Raw genomic sequence first — 19,349 nt, 5'->3', positions numbered from 1 at the left:
GAGCAGACAGACCAAATACAATTTTCAAAATATACAATTTATTCAAAATGTTAATGCAACCACTGATGTTTATTCCAGTAATTACAAAATCAGTAGTTTAACTCCTTTCTTGAAATCTTTAGGGACGATGAAGTCTGCAGTTCAACACGAGCATCGATCTGAGTAGATTACTGGAGGGTAGGTTAATTTTTAACACTCGCTTTTCTGACGAACAGTTCAAAGTCACACATGGCTGAATTTCACGGACCTGCAGTTGGAATTGTGTATATTTTTTAATGTAGTTTGCAATAGAGCAAACATACACACCAAAACAGATTCGAGATTCTCTGAGAAAGATGCACAAACACCGATCTTAAACCAGCAAAGACATCTGAACACGTTTGAGCTTTAGGGCTAGAAAAGAGGTGCTACAGTCTAACAGTCCCCCCACACACAATACTGCTCACCAGTACAAATACTTTCCCCCCCAATTTGTTCTTCAAAAGCAACAAAAATTAAAGGTAGAAGATACAAGGAGAGGAATGTATTTACAAACTCATCTGTACAAATATTTGACAGTGAACAGATGATGCTATGGGGCAAAAAAATGGCATTATGGGTAATTTACTTTTTTTTTTAAAACATCTTGACAGCTTTTTAGTTAACTTTTATAAATTTTAACTCACAGGAGATGTTTTTTGGCACTTAAAAAATGAGAAGATCAGGGGAATGAAACTCCGCTTTGAGCGTTACATGAGAAAGTTCATATCAGTAAAAAAACTAAAAAAAACAAGGCAGCCATGTCTGAAAAATCAACAATATCTCACTTATACTAAAGTGGAACAGTAAATCACTGTAAAGTTGCCTTTTTAATTTGAATTATTAATAAAAATGTTCAGATTTTGGTTTACAGAGATCAAACAAAACCTTCAGGATGATCAATAAAACTGTAAATAAACAATGAAAAACAGGTTGCATATTTATTAATGAGCCAATTTAAGACCAAATAAAAAAAAAAAGCCTCATTCATTTTCACTCTAATGATAAAACACCAAATGACCCAGACCTTAATGGAAGAAGACATTCAGCAGTAATTCAATGAGGAAATATAATAAAGTAACCAACTCATTTGTGTATGGATGACACTATTCAGTTATCTGACAGCAAAGGAGCAGTCATGCAGGAAGAATATTCAGCAGCTACAACAGGGTTGATGCAGTGCAGCGGCTCATGAAGGGAAACAGAATTTAATCGTCTTTCTGCTGAAACAGATTTGTAGATAGCTGCAGAAATATAGAACCTGAATGGGGGTAAATTCTTCTCTATTAGCCTTTTAGCTGTGCTAATTTAACTCTTAGCACACTGCTTTTCTCATGTAACTCTCAGCAAAAGTTTCCAAAAATGACAAATCCTTATCTGTATTTTGGTGCTCATGCATGCTTTCAAAATAGATTTTTTAATTTTTTTTTTACATATTTCCAAAAATTCTTACCCAGTTTTCAGCAATTCATTCCATAGCATTAACATTTTCTGTTAGAAAGACAAATACAGTGATTGGGAAAAATCTTAAGCCACACAATGGCCACCAGGAAAAACAAAAACAAATAACACTGTTATTTGTAGTGACACAAGCATGAACCCACCCCGACAGGATGGCTCGTATTTCACAACATGTACAAAAAAAGAAAACAAAAACCTGGATTTCACTTCATAATCTTGCCCACTTTGTTCATATCAGAAGGTGCGTTGCTCCACCTCCAGCTCATCTCGTACTGCATTCACTCTCCACACAGCATCCAAGTAATAAATACACTCAATTAGGATCCATCATCTCTTGTTTTTTTCTTTTTACACATTAGTTTTATAAATAAATGTACAGTCATTTTCAACCACGTGGGCTTAAATTATGTGAGTGAGCACAAAGTGGGTCACACGAAACACAAAGGATGAGCTGTCAGTTGAGGCTTCTGGAGGAAAAGGTGAAAGAGTGAGTTTCAGATGGCGCTTTTCACTTTCCTGGAAGTATTTAGGCAAAATGCAGAATTCAGAATGGATGTGCAAGGTCTTTTGGTGCTGTGGGGCTCAGTAGACCAACATGAGGCACCTGTAATGAGCCTCTCTGTGAATCTGCAGATGAGAGGAAACAGTTGAAAGAGCAGAAAGTTGCAGTCAGACACTGTGTTTGTCCTGGAGGAAATGTTTGATAGACAAATGAAAGGACGGAGAGCTGAACATTCTCTACTTTGTGACTTTTCTTGTTTCCTGGTTCAGATTTTTTCACATTTTTTAGTGAAAAGGTTTGATTTACGGACATCCTGCAGATATTGTGGCACTGCATATTTTTCCCCAACTTTGCTACGTTTCAAATACGCCTTGGCAGGAGGGAGAAGTTTTCTGACCACCCTCTGAACAAAACTGAGATGTAAGGAGGAACGGGATGTTAAACGTCCTTCCTGCTCTCCCTCTAAAGCACGTGGATGAAAGGGCTTCCGCTGACGTCAGCGGTCACATGACCGCCGTGCTAGCACACGCAGCAGCAGGTCCTCGCCTTAGGCAGCTCCTCCTCCATCGGCTGTTTCAGCTTGAGAAGGGGCGGGTCGCCGCTGGTCGGCGTGTAGTAAACCGCGTTGCCGTTGGAGGAAACCAGTGGCATGCGGGGGTCCTCGGAACTGCTTTTGGCGTCAAAGAAGGACTCTGTGGAGCCGTTGCCAAGGTGACCATTCAACAAAGGGTGATTCAGCATTTTAGCAGCGGCCCTCTGTTTCTTTAACTCCGACAAAGTCTGACCGCGCTCTCTCCCCTCCTCCTGGGACGGCTGGACGGTGACGACCCCGCCCTTCGCAGGTAACGGCGTGCCGCCGTTGACAGGCGGCTGAGCCGGCGTGGACGCCGTCGTGCAGATGAGGCCGTTCTGTTTGTTGCTGCCATCTTTAAGGATGGTGGGCAGCTTGGGTTTGTCGGGCAGCTCCACAGCGACGACCGACTTGACCTGCCAGACATCAGGGAGGTTTACCCAAACAATCAGATGTTATCTGATGATACTCAATGAGTATTACATATCTGTTACAGGATGACATCGTTTACTGAATGATGATGTAATGTTTTCTGAGGATAATCAATAATCTGCACTTGATCTGATCAGAACCGGATTATGAAAACTATACAAAACTATGAAATGAAATAACTCAGGAGGAGTGGGATTATGGAAGATCGCTTCGTCACACTAATTTTCAAGCAATAATTCAAACTTTATTAGACTTTAGTTAATAATCACTATATTAATGAATCAAAGAAAATGTTTGTTTAAAAAAAAAAGTCTAAATAGTGCAATTCCAACGCTGTGTTTATTTCTTTCTTTTTTGATTCTCTTCTTTAAGTCTTTTCTGCTTTATCTCAGTCTTTAAAATGATAAAATCGACCCTGACACGTTAAAGGAAACTATAAAATCACTCGTAGGTCTTTTCTACTGTCTTGCTGTTGTAGTGAACTGCGGAATAAGGCCCAGTATCAACATTTGAATTATGGTATTAATAAGAAGTTTGTGTTCAATATTTTTTGAGTTGCTCAGAAAAGAGTTCCTCCTGTTTTTTTGTTGTCGTAAATTAGAGCACTTTTTTTATTATTTGTTCAAGACTGAAAAAAATTACTCTTCAGTGGTATCAAAGTAAAGGTTGAAAGTCAATTATAATACCAAAAAAACTTCAAAAAGCCACCTTTTTAGTTTTATTTTGATCTTTTACCCGCACCAGAATGCCACAAACTTAAATAAAATACCTCAAAATAAGGATTTTTACAGCTATTAATGGGTTAAAAATATTAAGATTAAAATCGATTAGTTAATTACAGGTCAAGATTAATTAATGATACAAAAATGGATCACACGACAGCACTAATTTCACAGTCAAATTTCTCACATTTGATCAAAAACCTGTTTAAAGAACCAGCAGATAATATGACTTTTTTTCTTCTGCATGTTGCTAAGCCTCAATGGAAGTTCTACATACAGTAATAAAAGGAAGTACCTGATTGTTTTCCTGATCCGACTCCTTCTCTTTCTCTTCCTCCTCCCTTCCTCCCCTCCACACAATGGCCTCAGTCTCATACTCTTTGCGACATAAGTTGTGTCTGTCTGACAGACTGGCTCGCCGCACCACTTTGCTGTAAAAACACGTAAAGTCCACAAGTAAGTAAACACCCAAAAAGCTATCATATAGAGACAGAAGCATCTAATTACAAAAGCATTTTTTACTTGAATTTCATTAAAAAGTAGTTTGAAAGGAGCATTAACTTCAGCAGGAGACCAGCAGGTGGCAGCACTTACCCACGGCTGCCTGCGCTGGAGGTGCGCCTGCACAGCGAGGTCTTATGCTTGAGCTGAGACTTCATGATCGTGTCATGTTTGTGTTTCAGGTCCAAAAGGATGGCCCTGAACTCCTCATCCTCACACAGATCTGTCAGAGAAAAGCTCTGAAATAAACTCTGAAATAAATGGATTTTATGCTTCAAACCAGCAGAGAAGTCAAAGTTCGAAAGTACTGAGCGGTGAGTTTACCGATGGGAGTCTCGTCTAAGAAGGTCTTGGCGTTGAGACTGGCTCCATGCGACACCAGCAGCTCTGCCACGTGCATCTGAAACAACAAAAGCAGCAGAATATGTTGATGACTTAGGGAAAAAGAAAAAACTTGTGTGTGCTTATCTGCTTCAGGCTTCCTGTTGTGTTTTCCCTACCTGACCCCAGCATGCTGCAGCATGAAGAGGCTGCCATCCATCTGAGTCTCTCAGGTCCACGCGAGCCCCCCCCTCCAGCAGCAGCTCTGCAGCCTGCACGTAGCCATTCGCCGCTGCGATGTGCAGCTGCAAGGAGAGTCAAAAACGCACAACTCGTTTTAAAAGCAACATTTTTCTACAATCTAGTTTTTGATTAGTCACTTCAGTTACAACTGTTGATCATTCAAGATCAAACCCTGATTCTTATATTTATTTGTTTTCGTAGGTTTGAAGACGCATGAATCACTGAGCATATTTAATCTAATCATTTCCTAATCATAAGCCATCATTTCAGGGCTGTGATGGAACAGCTGCAGCTAGCACTGATCCTGCTGCCTCATTATGCAGGTCAGAGGAAGGCAGGGCCACTGATGCCTTAAATGGAAAATCAGAAAAAACAACAACAACATGTAGAAGTGAGCTGAGCCACAACATGTAAAAGGCCGTCTCAGGAATGTTCAGGTCGCCCGGTTCTTGGAGGGTTGATCTCTGGATTTAGATCTCCTGGTTTAAAAAGGGACGGAGCTGTGCTGCAGTGTCTTTCAGGATAAAACTCTGACAGAAAAATCGAGAAAAACGACAAATCTGGAGACAAAACTCCCACATAAAAATGTTAATTATCAGTAGCCAACAAATACAATCAATAGGTGACAAAAGTCGGAGACATCCGTCAACGGCGTGCTGCCTCTGCAGTGAAAACACAAACTCTCTTGATCAATTCATCACACTACTACCAAACCTGTGTAGATATGAAAATATTATTAAATTTATTCATAAAAGACTATTGGCCATCAGCAGCTTCTGGACCTAAAGATCTTTTTTTGTGATAAATCCATAAAAAAAAAAACAATCGGACGACCTCTAATCTGCTGCAGGTGTTGCATTTAAGTCCCAGTCAAACCTTGGGTTTCACCTTCATTAGCTCTCACCAGACTGTATGTTACAATCCTATGTGATCCCAGAATTTGAAAACAGAGGCCTTTATTTGTTACATTCACTGGCTATTTATTGATTTTGCACATTCACATCTCTCTACAGCTTTGAGGGAGCACTAATACACACCAGAAGTACTTTACTGGGGATGTGGAAACTCGGAAAGTGTCCGACGTGAGTAAAATTGGAATTAGAAATCTAGTTCCAAGGTGGATTCATGTTAGATTTACACGGAAAGTATGTGGATATCAGCATTATGAAACTCTGTTTTTTTTTAACGTTATCTCTAATTAGACTGAGAGAAAACCTCATTTAAGTGCATAGAAGAAAACTGCAGAGAAAACATAAAATTCTCCAGTCGTTCAAACCAGAGTAGGACTAAAAAGTAATAAACTCAAAAACAGATGATAAATATTGGATGATGTCCCACCAGCTCTCTTCTAAAGCAGAGGTTTTAATAAGCCACAGTTTGCTCCTCTGTGCTTAGATGAAGATTAACTAGAAGCACAAAGCAATTAGAGAAGACTCTGAATCAAACAATCTGGGATAAGAATTTAAAGCTTAACAGGGTTATTCTAGGACACTGTTTTCAGTCGGTGATCTGGCCCTGCTTTTATATTGTAGTCAAATCCCTGATACACAAAACAGACCTCATTAAGTTCTGTGATGTAACACACACTGCTCAGAAACTAAACAGGTTAAATCCCTTTTTTTTGTTTACCATTCTGCACACTGACATCCCAGAATAATACCTGATAGAATGATATTAGAAGACTTTAACCCAGCTTTTTATCTTATAAAACCAAATGAAAGAGACTTTCTAACTAACAGAGCCCACTTTCATCATCTTCCTCGACTCTAATATCTGTTAAGGTTGCGTTCCCAGCCCAGTCCTCTACTTCCTGTTTACACACAGAACTGTGCAGCTACTTTCAACTCTAAAGTTCTATTCAAAATCATTCCCAGGAATGCACCGGTGTCTGGAAATTTGTACAAAAAACATCCTTACGCAACTACAGGACAAAATAACCTTTAAAGGCCATCAGAAATCATTAATTTTGTAAAAAAAAAAAAAAATCAGTTTTTGGTCTCTTTAGCTGCTCTCTTTAGTGAATCATCAAACCCTTTCTCGTAGGGATAGAGAGAAGATGTTCTTAGACTGTTCAAATAGATTAAATCATAGATACATTGTTTTAGTGGGGTTTAATCCAAAGATGAAAGTAGAGGCAAAAATCATTTCTGGATGAATCATATCAGCAGACAATACTACATAATGACTTTGCATTGAACCTATTTTGATACTAAAACTCATTTATTTAACTCCAATTGTGGTGCTGCAGAATTGTGCAGCACCCACAACACAACTTTTGCTTTTGAGATGTTGCTGCAATATAAAAAAAAAATCTAGCCAGAGGAAGTGTTTCACCAAATTCCCTCTAAAGAATGTGTAATGCTGCTGAAAACTTTTTTTAATCATCAGATTGACTATAATTCTTAAAATCGCAATTTTAAACTTAAACTCTTGATGCAAATATGCAACTTGTGCTGCAAAACTACCTAATTTTTTTTTTTCTCATAGCTAGAATAAATTCAGGAATCAAGCAGTTAACCTTTAATTTTTACTTCATTTTTTTGAAATTATTAAACAAAAGACTGAACATGTTTTGAAGTGCAAAAAGAAATAAAAGAGGCCTAAAAGAAGGAATTAAATATTTTCATTGAAAAATTGGTACAAATATTCATACGGTTTCTAGTTATTGGATTTAAAAGATTAATTAAAATCATAAATTGTTCAAGTCCAAATCTAGTTAAAGAAAGTGATACTAAAATAGCATCAAGTTGTAATGTGGTGAGAACTACAAATACATAGAGGAAACAAAATACAGAACTTTATTTGACTAATAAAAGCTGCAACTGTCATGGAAAACTAACTTAAAGAGCAAAATAATTTAACCTAAAACAAGTCAAACGTATCAAGTTAAAACAACATTCTTCCTGCTGCAATAGATTAAAACTGTCAAGCAGCTAAACTGGCTCATAACTACTTCATCTGAAGACCTGCCTCCTACCTTTAGTCAGCAGAACCCAAAAATGAAATAAGACATTTCAGGGTTGAACTGGAGCGTCTGCTTACCAGTGTGGCCCCCTGAGCATCCTGCTTGTTGACTTCCTCTCCCTGCCTGAGCAGCTCCTGGATGTCCCCCAGCATCCTCCTCTCCGTTGCAGCTCGTGTCTCATTGATCATCTCCTGGGTGATGCCTGTCATGCACGGAGAATCACACTATATAAGCCCGCGCGGTGCTTTTAATAAACCTTTGACAGAACATAAATTGTTTAATAAGAAATTCCTACAGAGCCTTCTAAAAGCAGGACAAGGATTCACTGAAGTGACAAATGGGATGTCTGGCAGTGATTTAATGGTTCCAAAAGGAATAAACTGCTTAGTAAAAACTGACTGGGGTCACAGTTGCTTCATTTATCCTGTAAGGTAAATTTGGGCAGCAGTGAGTTAGTTTTTTTTAATCGCACAAACAGCACCGAATCAGGTTATGGTGGAATAAAGTGATGACAAAACAGAGGATAAAAATCTACAAAATTCAACAAAAAATATATAAAAAAATATAAAATAAAATAAATAATTGACAAATGAGATAATATATTAATTATCTATTACTGTCTGAACATTTTAAGATGGAGTTTCCTGCAACATTTCTTTTGGGGTTTTAAAAACCCAAAATGAAGCACTTTTGGTTTTCTTAGTCACTCGGATGAACGAGTGCAGGATGAACAGCACGACTAATCCGTCTTCCTGCTTTTAGGAAGCTTCTCTGGGAAATCTGGCTGTGCAGCGCAGCAGCAACACACTGCACCGTCCAAAACAATATGATGCAACACAAACAGCAACATTATAACGAGCCAGTGTGGCAACCATTCCTCACAACATGTGAAATTTAATATTCAATCAATGAAGCAGCTTCTTCAGACCAACAAATATACTTAAATGTTCAACAAATCATTGTCAAGGTTACATTGTTCTGAAGGAAAGAATTTCTGTATTAAAAATGGCTTATTAAGCTAGACATTTATCCAAAGTTGTAGCTATTTTTTCCTGAAAGCATGACCTTGTATTGGTTTGAAGAAAAAAGAGTGTGGAACATGATGCAACGCGCTCGCGTCCCCACAGAGGACAAAAGGCAGGAAATTATTTAAATGCAAAGCAATGATTCAATGCTCTGCTGCCGCCAATTTTTAGGTTTTAATTTAGCAAAACAGAGAATTTCTTCTCCTCTTTAAGCTTGAATTTAGCAAAAGATGATTCAACAAAAACTGCATATATACAAACCATAGAACTAAAGTGAGTGATAAACCACTAATTTTATTGTTTGGGTTTAAATTCTTGTGATTGAGTTTGTATTTTCTTTCCCTGTTTCAGATTTTTTTTTTTTAGCCAAGGGAGCTCAGGTTTGTCGTCTCCTTGTGTCTATTTCCTATAATTCAATGATGGTTCAGGTGCATCATTTCTTTTTGAAGTGGATCTGGCCTCTGCTCTGTTGACACATTTTCAATTATCAGCCAGAACCTAATTTTTAAAAGTTTGCATCAAGTCCATTATTTTATAGTTAAAACGTGCAAAACTGGGAGGAAAAAGGAAGAATAAAAATGTAGACATGCTTGAGTGCATGTTTTGATCTGCTGTTAACTTGCTGCTGGAATCTACAGAAATGAAGATATGGATGAGTTTGCATCAAGGCTCAGGAGAAAAGAAAAAGGAGCAGAGCTGCAGCGACCTCCAATAAGTGGCTTTTCTTTTAACAATCCAATGGAGACTTTATTAGTTTAAAAATGTGAGATTAATCATCACCTTGAGTCTGTAACCAATCAATTTCCATTTACTAAACACTGGTGATGTCAGTCGTTCAGTAGCCTTTAAGCTAACCAACCAGATTGTCATCTTCAGTTACAGGTAGACAGACCCCCCCCATCACTTTTTCTGACGCTCAAATGATCTGGGCTCTACAAAGGAGGATCAAGGGTCAGTAAGATCTGTTGATTATGCATATTAAGTATTCAGCATGTGTGAGTGTGTGTTGAAGACAGACTGGGAGTCTCTGGAGGGAAAAGGATTTATCCCCACTACTGTGCTGACAACATTACCAGAGCAATTAGCAGCTCTGCGCTGCCTTTGATCATCTTAATATTCATTCTTCTCACCTACTGTAGCGCTTTCTGCATTCTGCAGCTCCACTGATCCAATTGCTAAAGGACCTCATTTTCAACAGAGTTGTCTCTATTCAAAGCCCCCGTTCTGTCCCTTTAATATTTGCCCAATATTATCTCATACTCAAGACAAGACCATCTAAAACGTGGTGTCATCATTACAAATTGTACAACAGTAGCATATTTGAAGTATTAAAGACTTTCTTCCATGAAAATCGAGCTTTTGGTGTTTCTCATGACAGAGGAGGAAAAAAACTGAGAAAATCAAACTTAAAATTGCATTTCTGAATATCTTAAAAATCGTTGTGAATCAGGAACAGATGAAAAAGCGCTGTTGGAAAGAGCTTGTTGTATTTTTGTTGGACCAGAAATGTTAGGTTGGGAGTGTGAGAGGCTGTAAGCTATCAGGAGAGTCTAAGACAAAGGATGATGGGAAATGGGGGAAGACTTACTCGGTACCAACAGTCCCACCCACAACTTAAAAGCAAACTTTGAATAAACTACTGCCACTTTGCAGAAACAATTTTTTTTTTAATAATTTAGCCTTAAAATGACAATCATAATTCAAAAAAGCACTAGAAACACTTTTAAAATAGATCAAAAGATGATTGGAGTGGAACTTTAACAGCTTATTTAAATCTTTAGTTGCAGCTAAACTGAACAGAGATGATGCTGCAACAGACTCCTCCTCTCTGTTATAATGCTGAAAATGAAGTATTTTCTACTTTGGTGGAAGCTATCCTGTACCTGAAGAAACTTTACTGCTATCGCCTGGGGATGCATTTGCAAGCAAACTAGGTCAACAGACAGCTACCCACAGACTAACCCCTGTCTCAAACACCAGTGCAAATACATGGACGCTTTGGCAACTTAAAAATAAAGTGAACTTCCTATGAACTGAACTTCCTTTAAACTTCTTAAAAAGCTTTGAATCAGATACGACGATTAATCTGGATTATTTCTGAGAATTCAGTTTTTGCATACTTAAAGGTGAAAAAGTTTGCATAATTCTTGTTTAAATGTAACAACAACTACACTAACACATTTAGCTTGGTGTGTTCCTTTATTGAAGGCTAACGGTTAATCAGAAAACATAACAGACTCAAGTCAGTCCAAGGTAAGAAGTTATAGATATAGATGTTTCTCCTTGTCGAATCAAACCAATTGTCATTGTTTACCGTGACGTTGCATAAATACCCTTATCTGCATCCTGTCGAGTGCAGGACTTATCTCACTGCTGTGCCATTCTGATAAACTTCCAAACACACTCAGGAAAAAACAAAGTATTCTCATTAGTTTGAGCGATCACAAGATGGAATCTCCACACTCCGCCGTCTTCCCCTCATGAAACATTTCCCGCGTACCTCTGTTGGCCATGGCTGTCTCAATGATGTCCAGTGTTGGGTCGTCTTCACACAGATCATAGGGCATGTTTCCATCCGAGTTGACAGCCAGCAGATCTGCACCACTGTGGAAAGTAAAGCATGAATCAATAAAACAAAGTGCCATCTATCAAAACAATGAAAATGTCTGGAGGAACTTAAGTTACAGGGACTAAATTGTCTGTATAGTGGTCCCTGTTTATTTTGGTGGATACATTCTAAAAATAACCTGCGAAAAAATTAAATCCACAAAGTAGGATTACAGATGTTTTAAGGCTGTAAAACCTCATATCATTTTTTCAGACAAACTTTAACATTTTCATGTTTCTCTCTTGTCCAAGTCTTTATACATAAATAAGTCCAGTTTAAGAGAATAAAAACAAAGATCTGATCTCTCTTGTTGATTGTGTTTTTAGACATCCAAAACCATACACCTTCCATAATTGTTCCACTATATTGATCTGTGTGTGTATTTGTGCATCTCAGTGTGTGTCTGTTTGTTTTTTGTGTGTTGTGCGTTGCTGGTGAGTTTACAGTATTCTCATCTCTACAGTATAGATACAAAAATATGATCGCATTTGTCAATCATGGAATTTTATTGCGAAAAATTGGTTATATTTTGAAAATTGACCAGCTTTTTCTCGTGTGTCTTGGCGTAACTTCCTGCCAGGATTGACGCAGATCGCTCACGCAAAAATGAGATCAGACGCCAAAACGAGCCTTGGCCACCTCATGTCTGGTATAAATACAATGCAATTACATATTATATTATTTATATAGCCCAATATCACAAAATAATTTCCTCATTGGGCTTCATGCCTGTAATTTTGTAGAAGCAGAAGGTTGGTCATGAAATATAAACAATAGCCAATTGCTAAACTAAAAAAACTAAATTAAACTGGTTATCCCTGTCCTTAGACCCTCCTTCCCGGTAAACTACACCAGAGGTTAACAAGGGCGCAGAATGGAAGCAATCTCCGTTCCTTGCAGCACTTCAACTTGTGGTGTGAACCCGGCGTTAGTCACATGCACTCATATGGGGGTTGACCCATACGAGTGCTGCATGCTATTGGGATTGTCTGGCCCATGGAGGGTCATAGAGAGGTGCAGCTGCATCATAAGCGGTGTGCAGGTTTATCCTGTAGTCACCTCAAGGGATGTAATGAAAATAGAACGTATGATTGTCGAGTGCAAAGTAAGTGTATTGTGAAGCATCAGTGAAGTTTTAGTAAGTTAGATGCACTTACGATGTACAGGTGTTGCAGGTGTATGGTGCGGTCAGTAGGGTGTACTGGCTGCTTACTGACATGATGCAAATGCTGCCCACATGGCGTTTGTACGTTAAACATAGTTCCTGTGGTATACGTACACAAACTGCACTGATTGTCTAATTTCCAATTTTCTAACAGTCAAGCTGTACGCAAGGAGCCCACAGTAATGGATGGGGTGGGAGTGTCAAAAAAATTACATATTCATACAACGCGCATTTGTCTGCTTCACCCTTTCTTTACCTGTGCATCTTCTATAAGTGTTTGCTATGGCTTGTTGCCAGCAGCATGCGTGTACATTTTTTTTTTACAAACTGTTCCCCTTTATTAGCTCACAGAGCGATCCACAACCTTGCTATTTTGTGTGGACCACCTGCATGACCCGTACTGTGACTTATGCTACATTCACAATGAGCATGTGGTTTTCACACTGGACAAGCAGAGAGGGTGTCTTCTTATTTTTCTACTGTTTACTAGCGCATGTAAGTAGTTTACAATTGGAAGAGGCTTGGCACAAAACGTCGAAGCTGTAAAAATCTTGTGAATCTTGCTCCAGGCTTTTTGTTTCACAGCTCTATTCCAATAAATGAAAGACTATATAATTACGGCCAAGCACAAACGCCATTATTCATTTCTCCTCCATGATCAATTTTCAAATTGTTGGCACTTCCATGAATTGAAAGGGATGTAATCCTTTCATCACTACAAAAATCAGTGTCTCTGATTGGTCAAAGTTAAACCTGGTTTAACTTTCAACATCTGTTAAATGGAAAACGAAATTAGAAACATACGTAGTGATGCATACATTTGAATACAGAAGCCTGAAATGTGTATTTATGCACATTTACAAATACTTTTTATTGGAAGCAGCTACTTGGACATGTGCTGATCAGTGCCGTGTGAGCGTAGCGCAAGGCTTTAGAGAACCTCCCACAACATAAGTGAAAAAACAAAGGATAGACATTAAACAAGTAGTTATCAAAGAGCCAAGAATAACCTAGTACAAAGACTTTAAAAGTGAACTTCTAGCATCCAATTGTATTGTCTGTTGGTATTTGAGCCAAAATGAACTTCATGTGAAAGAACAAGAGAAAAACATAGTTTAAAGAAAATCATCCTAAATGAGGCTGGAGTTTGTCTCAATGCATTGTGAAAAACAATAAAGCTTCTGGAAGAACGTCATTTAGACAGATGAGGTTTTTGCAGAGGTACATCACTTCTATACCAAAAGACACAAAAATGAAACCGAGAAAGGGATTGTTTGAACTGTAAAACCAGGAAGAGGCTCAGTTATGTGCTGGAGCTGCTTTGATGCATTTGACAGAGAGTGGGTTAAATCTGTGAAGAGTACAATGTAATGGCGTCTGAAAGTTTGGTCTTCGTCTGATCTGAACTCGAGGACGGAGCTAAAACATGACGTGGGGAAAGAATCTGCGCAGTGTAAAAATCAGAGACAGTTGGAGCAGTTTGTGATCTCTCTGATAGATACATGAATTATCAAGATGAGAAGGAAATATTGTTCAGGTCGTTTTTATTGTTTGGGTCTGCCTCATTAGATTGTTTTTTTTCAGGATTTTTTTGAACAGCTATTATAAAGCAACAAGTTTTCCAATTTTTACATTATTACAAGATCTATTGTGAGTTTTAACTTCATTAACAGTTGAGTACTAATAATCTTTTAAAGATGTTTTCTTGAGAAGATTGTAGTGTTTCGGGACATGTATTAAAAAGACAAATTCCACAAATGCTTTGAATCAGTGATGAATTTTTCCAGTTTTGAGCAGCTGGTCCTGCCAATATTAATCCTTCATTTCACTGTTCTAATGAGCTCAAATGAGAACACAACTGTTTGGACAAGTCCTCAGTGTCAACAGATGACAGCAATGGGGTTTCTGTTGGGGCAGGAAATAATTCAGCAATATGGGTTTGTGTGTGTGTGGTGGCACAATGTGTTCATTTGTCTGTAATCCATTGTAGTGCGTGTAAATGATTATTATATCTTCAATTAAGATCTAATAAAACCAGTGTGATTATTTCTAAATTAGGGTTTGAGTCATACTTATTCAACACATTTGTCCTTGTATTATAATTAGAAAAGTCATTTAAATATGGAAATGTGGAATATAACGCTCACTTTAAACTTTCTGACATGGTGACATGTTATGGATAAAAAATATTGGAATTTCGTCCAAACGAATCTTAATTGTACGTATTTATTTTTTTTGTTTCAGTACATTGCTTTGTGTTGTTCTCTCTATTTCTTTTGTTTCAAACACGGGTTTCCAATTTTCTCTGCTGTCAGGTTCATTAAACAGCTATTTCTGTAATTCTCTGCAACACTTAATGTTTTAGGAGAAGAAAAACAGTCCAATCTCTGTCCCACTATTTAATTACAAACCTGGTCATTTTCCTACACATGTAGGTGTATTACCTGTTGTTGCACTTAGAGCTGAATATTTGCCTGCATTCTATTTTTAAATGTGTGCGTGTGTGTTAAGTAAATTAAAGTTTAATTAGACCGTCCCTCCACCTTCATAAGGCTGATCAATGTAACATTACAAAAGAGCCATGTCATTCTGTTTGAAAACAATCAAGTCTTAATCGTATATGTCGTTGCATCAATCATTGGTATGAATGATTGTGTTAGTTGAAAACACTCATGTTTACTCTCACATCTACTTTATGATACGGTCACAAATAAACTGCCACAGTGTGATGGGGAGGATCGGCAGAATCTTCAAGATGTCCTGCGGGTATTTTTTTTTTTCATTCTTGGCCTGGTCATGAATACAGACGGCACCAGTCGGGTGCTGTAATTGAGAAATCATGTGACAGCTGGGCAGCCACAGCGCAGTGGCAGCCGGATCACTGGCAGAAGCGCTGATTGGACGATCTGTAAATGTCGCCGGACGCCGGCCGCCCATATCTAGTACCACCGGCCACCAGCCGCGGGGTTGCATGGGGGTAAAAGCGGCTCATTCTGCACCACTGGTCATTTGCAACTCAGATTTTGAGCACATTTTATGATTTTGTCAATGTACAAGTACAATGTACATATTCTCAGAAGCATGCTACCCAAGAAAGCACAATGTTCTGTCTTCTATGTATTCTTATCATCACCCAAAATTCATCAATATGCAGGTCTCAGACTTTCTGTGGTGTTATCAATGCCATGATGAGTTCTGTGGAGCATCAATGCCATCTGCCAATTTGGACCCACTGTGACCAGGATCGGCAGATCCCTGGCCCATGTCAACAGCCCTTGTCGAGTACCCGAGCAGCTACGGTGGTGGAAGGTTTCCACCACCAGCGTGTGAATGGGTCTGTTATTGGAAAGCACTTTGGGCCTTCAAGAAAGGTAGAAAAGAGCTATACAAGTATACGCCATTTATTATTTACCGTACAATTTCTAACAATCAGATGGTAGCAGTGAGACGGAAGCACGGCATGGCAGTCTGAAATCGGCTGATCATCAGATAATTTTGGGGACCTTGGAGACCCTCCAAGTCAGTGATTGCGCTGCTACCTTCCTGCAACCCGCCTGTCACTGGGCCGCCACCGCGTAACCTCCAAATGTGGCTGGGCGACCACTGAACGATGTCAAATAATTGTCCGGTCTCCGTAAAAATTCAACTTTATCTTAAAACCTCAGCGACCACTGAACGTTCAGTAAAAATGTGACTGTCGCCTCCCATAACCCCAACTTAAACTGGAGATCCAGGATGAATGTAAACAACTTCTATATTTCATTTAAAGACTGCATTTCCAACACAAACACTATAAAATACAACTTCTTGTTAAAATTATCAGTGTCAATGCATTAAATCCTCAGAGAACATGACATGGGGCTAGTTTAGCTCTTGAAAGCTATTGAAGTCTCTCTGCAAGACTTACTGTACAATCAGTATCTTGACAAGTCCAGTATGGCCACAAGTAGCAGCAGCGTGCAGAGGAGTCCACAGTTCGTTGTCCTGAGCATTGACACTGGCTCCTCGGTCCAGCAGGATCTTCACCATGTCCTCGTAGTTGTCAATACAACACTAGAGAAGAAGGAGAACAATATTAATCCTTATTTATGTGGGATGCATAACACAATCAAGTGGAAGAAAAGAATAGATAAAGAATGACGTAGAGTACGAAAACGTGTTTGTACCAATGTTTTAAGTCAGCACTAGGTATTGACATCACCGCTTTTTTCAAACTCTATTCTTCACAGATGCTGCACGCTTCAACACCCCAATCAATGCAGGCAAGGAAGGAAAACTCAACACTTTACATAAAAAGTCAGTGAGGAATACGGGCTGTGTATCCTTAGAAGTCAACATATTGTAGGGTGTAGAGAAAACATACAGCCAGTAGGAACACAATCACAGTGACACATGAGCCATTGTGTAGGCTGTTTCCTGGATCTGAGACAAAACTGGAAACGCACCCATAACTCACACCCATCTACAGAGACACAGAAACAAAGGCAGCGAGGGGGAGAAAGTATTTTCCTTGTGAAAGTGGGTGTGATTAGAGGGTGAAAAGGGAGGAGAATTTTCCACAAAAAATCTTCCAATCTGGCATCTGCCAGCAGCAACATTTTTCTCCATCAGAAGAAGTTGGAGTGAGGGGACAGCACTGCACAGCCTCTAAGGAGACATGAAGGAAAAGCAGCAGGGCAGACAGTGAAAAGTGTGGAGATAAAAATGACTTTGTCACATCGGGAGAGTTCAATATAATTACAAAAACAGGATTCAGACCAAAGGCTTTGTTTTACGAAAGGCAATCAAGACCCCTGCTTTTATCAGTGCTGATAGAGTTTTGTCGTGCTCAAGATATATTTATACAATCCCCCAATTACTATGTTTGGTCCTTGTGCATCTGACTCTTAAAAGAAAAAGAAAAATTCCACAGATGCCTCCAAATCTCTTCAAAAATACCACCAACTCCAAGTGATCTTCTCTGAAAAAAAAAAGTCAATAATCTTGTCCTAATGTACAATTGACAACAAGAAAGGTGAATTTTATCAAACTCTATAAAATGAAAAAAGAGCCTATTGAGAAAATAATATTTTTTGCTCCATGTTGATCCTGCTGAAGCATAAAAAAAGAAACGCTTTCCACCTGACAACACAATCACAGACACTTTCACAGTAGCTTTCTGATTGCACATTCGTTTGCCAGGCAATCATCATGAATGTGATTTCTGAAGGATTATAGTATAATTTCAGTTACAACGTTGCAGTACAATTGCATGGCAGCTTGTTATCTCGTTTTTTAGAGTTGCAACACCCAGTAGTTTGTACCTAAACATTTCTACTTTTTTTTAAATCCACAATAAAAGACTATAGTAACAAATGAGAAAGCTTGTTTTCTTTACTGTTTTGTGACATTTTGAAAGGACCAGTTGATTCAGTTTTGATTTACATTATGATTTATTCTTTTATATAATAGAAAAAATAGCTCAACTGTTCAGAAAACTAACCCGATTGAAGAATATTGTAATGAGATAAAAAGCCCAGAGGCATAACTGACAGTTAATAAAGACAACACATACTTTTAGCAGTTTCCATTATCCAACTCTATTCTTTTACAAATGCCATGTTCCAAGAAATCTAATCAGATTTTTTTTTTAACTGAAAATCTCAGTTTATCGGAGGCAAACCTCAATTCACACACCACCTAATCTTGTTTGATTATCCCACAACATCATTTTTCTCATAGCAATTTTTACCAGTTTGACTCCATTTGTGTCTGCCCTACTACACTGATAAACCTTTAGTAAGATGTGCATTCCTAGGAGTTAAACTTTCTTGGCACTCAGCACTGCTTTGACGTGTGGTCAGGGGAGCACTTAAATGAATAAACAATGCAAACGGGGAATTGAAATTACTGTACAAATGAGGGGACACACACACCAGGATATAGATAGAAAGAAAACCATCTGGCAACAGGAATGGTGGAAAATGAATGTTGTTCTAGTAATGAGAAGCCACCACCTCAACAAAAACCTTTCATCATAAAGCAAATGTTCTGTTAATTCCTAGTTTCTGTGGCATTCTTAACTAATGTTGAAACATCAACTTTATGTGGCAGAGTCCTGGTTGTCCTCAAAGTTCCACCTAAATTGATTAACTTAGTATTCTGTCTTTAATGCTATGTTCACACTGGGTTGTTTAATGTTATGTGCACACCTTCGCATACCACTTTTAATGAAAAGTCCAAGTAAGCACACGTGTATGCACGTTTTGGGCTTCCACATTAAAAACCCTTGCATCTACGCAGGTTTTTAAGTCCAATTTTGGGTTGTACATACAAAATGCCAGTTGAACCCGTTGAACTTTGACCAATCAGGGACTCAGATTTGGTAGTGACGAATGTTAGTGACTTTTTCAAAACAAGGAAGTATCAATTGTTTGAAAACCAATTATGAAGAAGAAATAGTGACTGCTGTTTGTGCCCGGCCAGAATTATATGACACAAAGTCTTTCATGTATCGGTATAGAGCTGTAAAAGAAGAAGCTTGCAGAAAGATTCAAGAAATTTGCACCGCTTTGACATTTTGCACAACGCTTTTTCCAACTGTGAGTACATCTATCAGTATCAGGTAGTGTCAAATGTGTGTGAACATCATTTACTAAAAACGCAATCAAAAACCCACGTTGAGCAGGTTCTTAAGGGGAACACATCTGCCAGGTAGCATAAGAGACCCTTACCCTTAAATAAATAAAGCCAATTTTCAACCCTTGCATCTGTGATCTTATCAGTTTGCTCACGATTCACAGTCAACTCCATGAGTGAGTGACAGTATACTGTAA

The 19,349-nt window shown here is 38.5% G+C and overlaps 1 protein-coding gene across 1 annotated transcript in view; it reads right to left on the bottom strand.

Moving 5' to 3' along the window:
• Window positions 1–16: 16 nt before the first annotated feature.
• The window catches only part of ppp1r16b (protein phosphatase 1, regulatory subunit 16B), a 76,110-nt gene continuing 56,777 nt past the window's right edge, over window positions 17–19,349 (bottom strand). The window contains exons 4-11 of the mRNA XM_024270148.2: window positions 16,442–16,587; window positions 11,262–11,365; window positions 7,814–7,938; window positions 4,708–4,833; window positions 4,532–4,607; window positions 4,301–4,430; window positions 4,002–4,137; window positions 17–2,968 (exon numbers count right to left, since the gene is read on the bottom strand). Of these exons, the coding sequence (XP_024125916.1) occupies window positions 2,501–2,968; window positions 4,002–4,137; window positions 4,301–4,430; window positions 4,532–4,607; window positions 4,708–4,833; window positions 7,814–7,938; window positions 11,262–11,365; window positions 16,442–16,587 (1,311 nt within the window). The 3' untranslated portion in view covers window positions 17–2,500. The remainder of the gene's footprint in view (window positions 2,969–4,001; window positions 4,138–4,300; window positions 4,431–4,531; window positions 4,608–4,707; window positions 4,834–7,813; window positions 7,939–11,261; window positions 11,366–16,441; window positions 16,588–19,349) is intronic.

Source organism: Oryzias melastigma, linkage group LG5, assembly GCF_002922805.2.
Source record: "Oryzias melastigma strain HK-1 linkage group LG5, ASM292280v2, whole genome shotgun sequence".
Classification (NCBI taxonomy): Eukaryota; Metazoa; Chordata; class Actinopteri; order Beloniformes; family Adrianichthyidae; genus Oryzias; species Oryzias melastigma.
The sequence above is the reverse complement of the archived record's forward strand: the minus strand, read 5'-3'. Positions and strand labels throughout refer to the sequence as shown.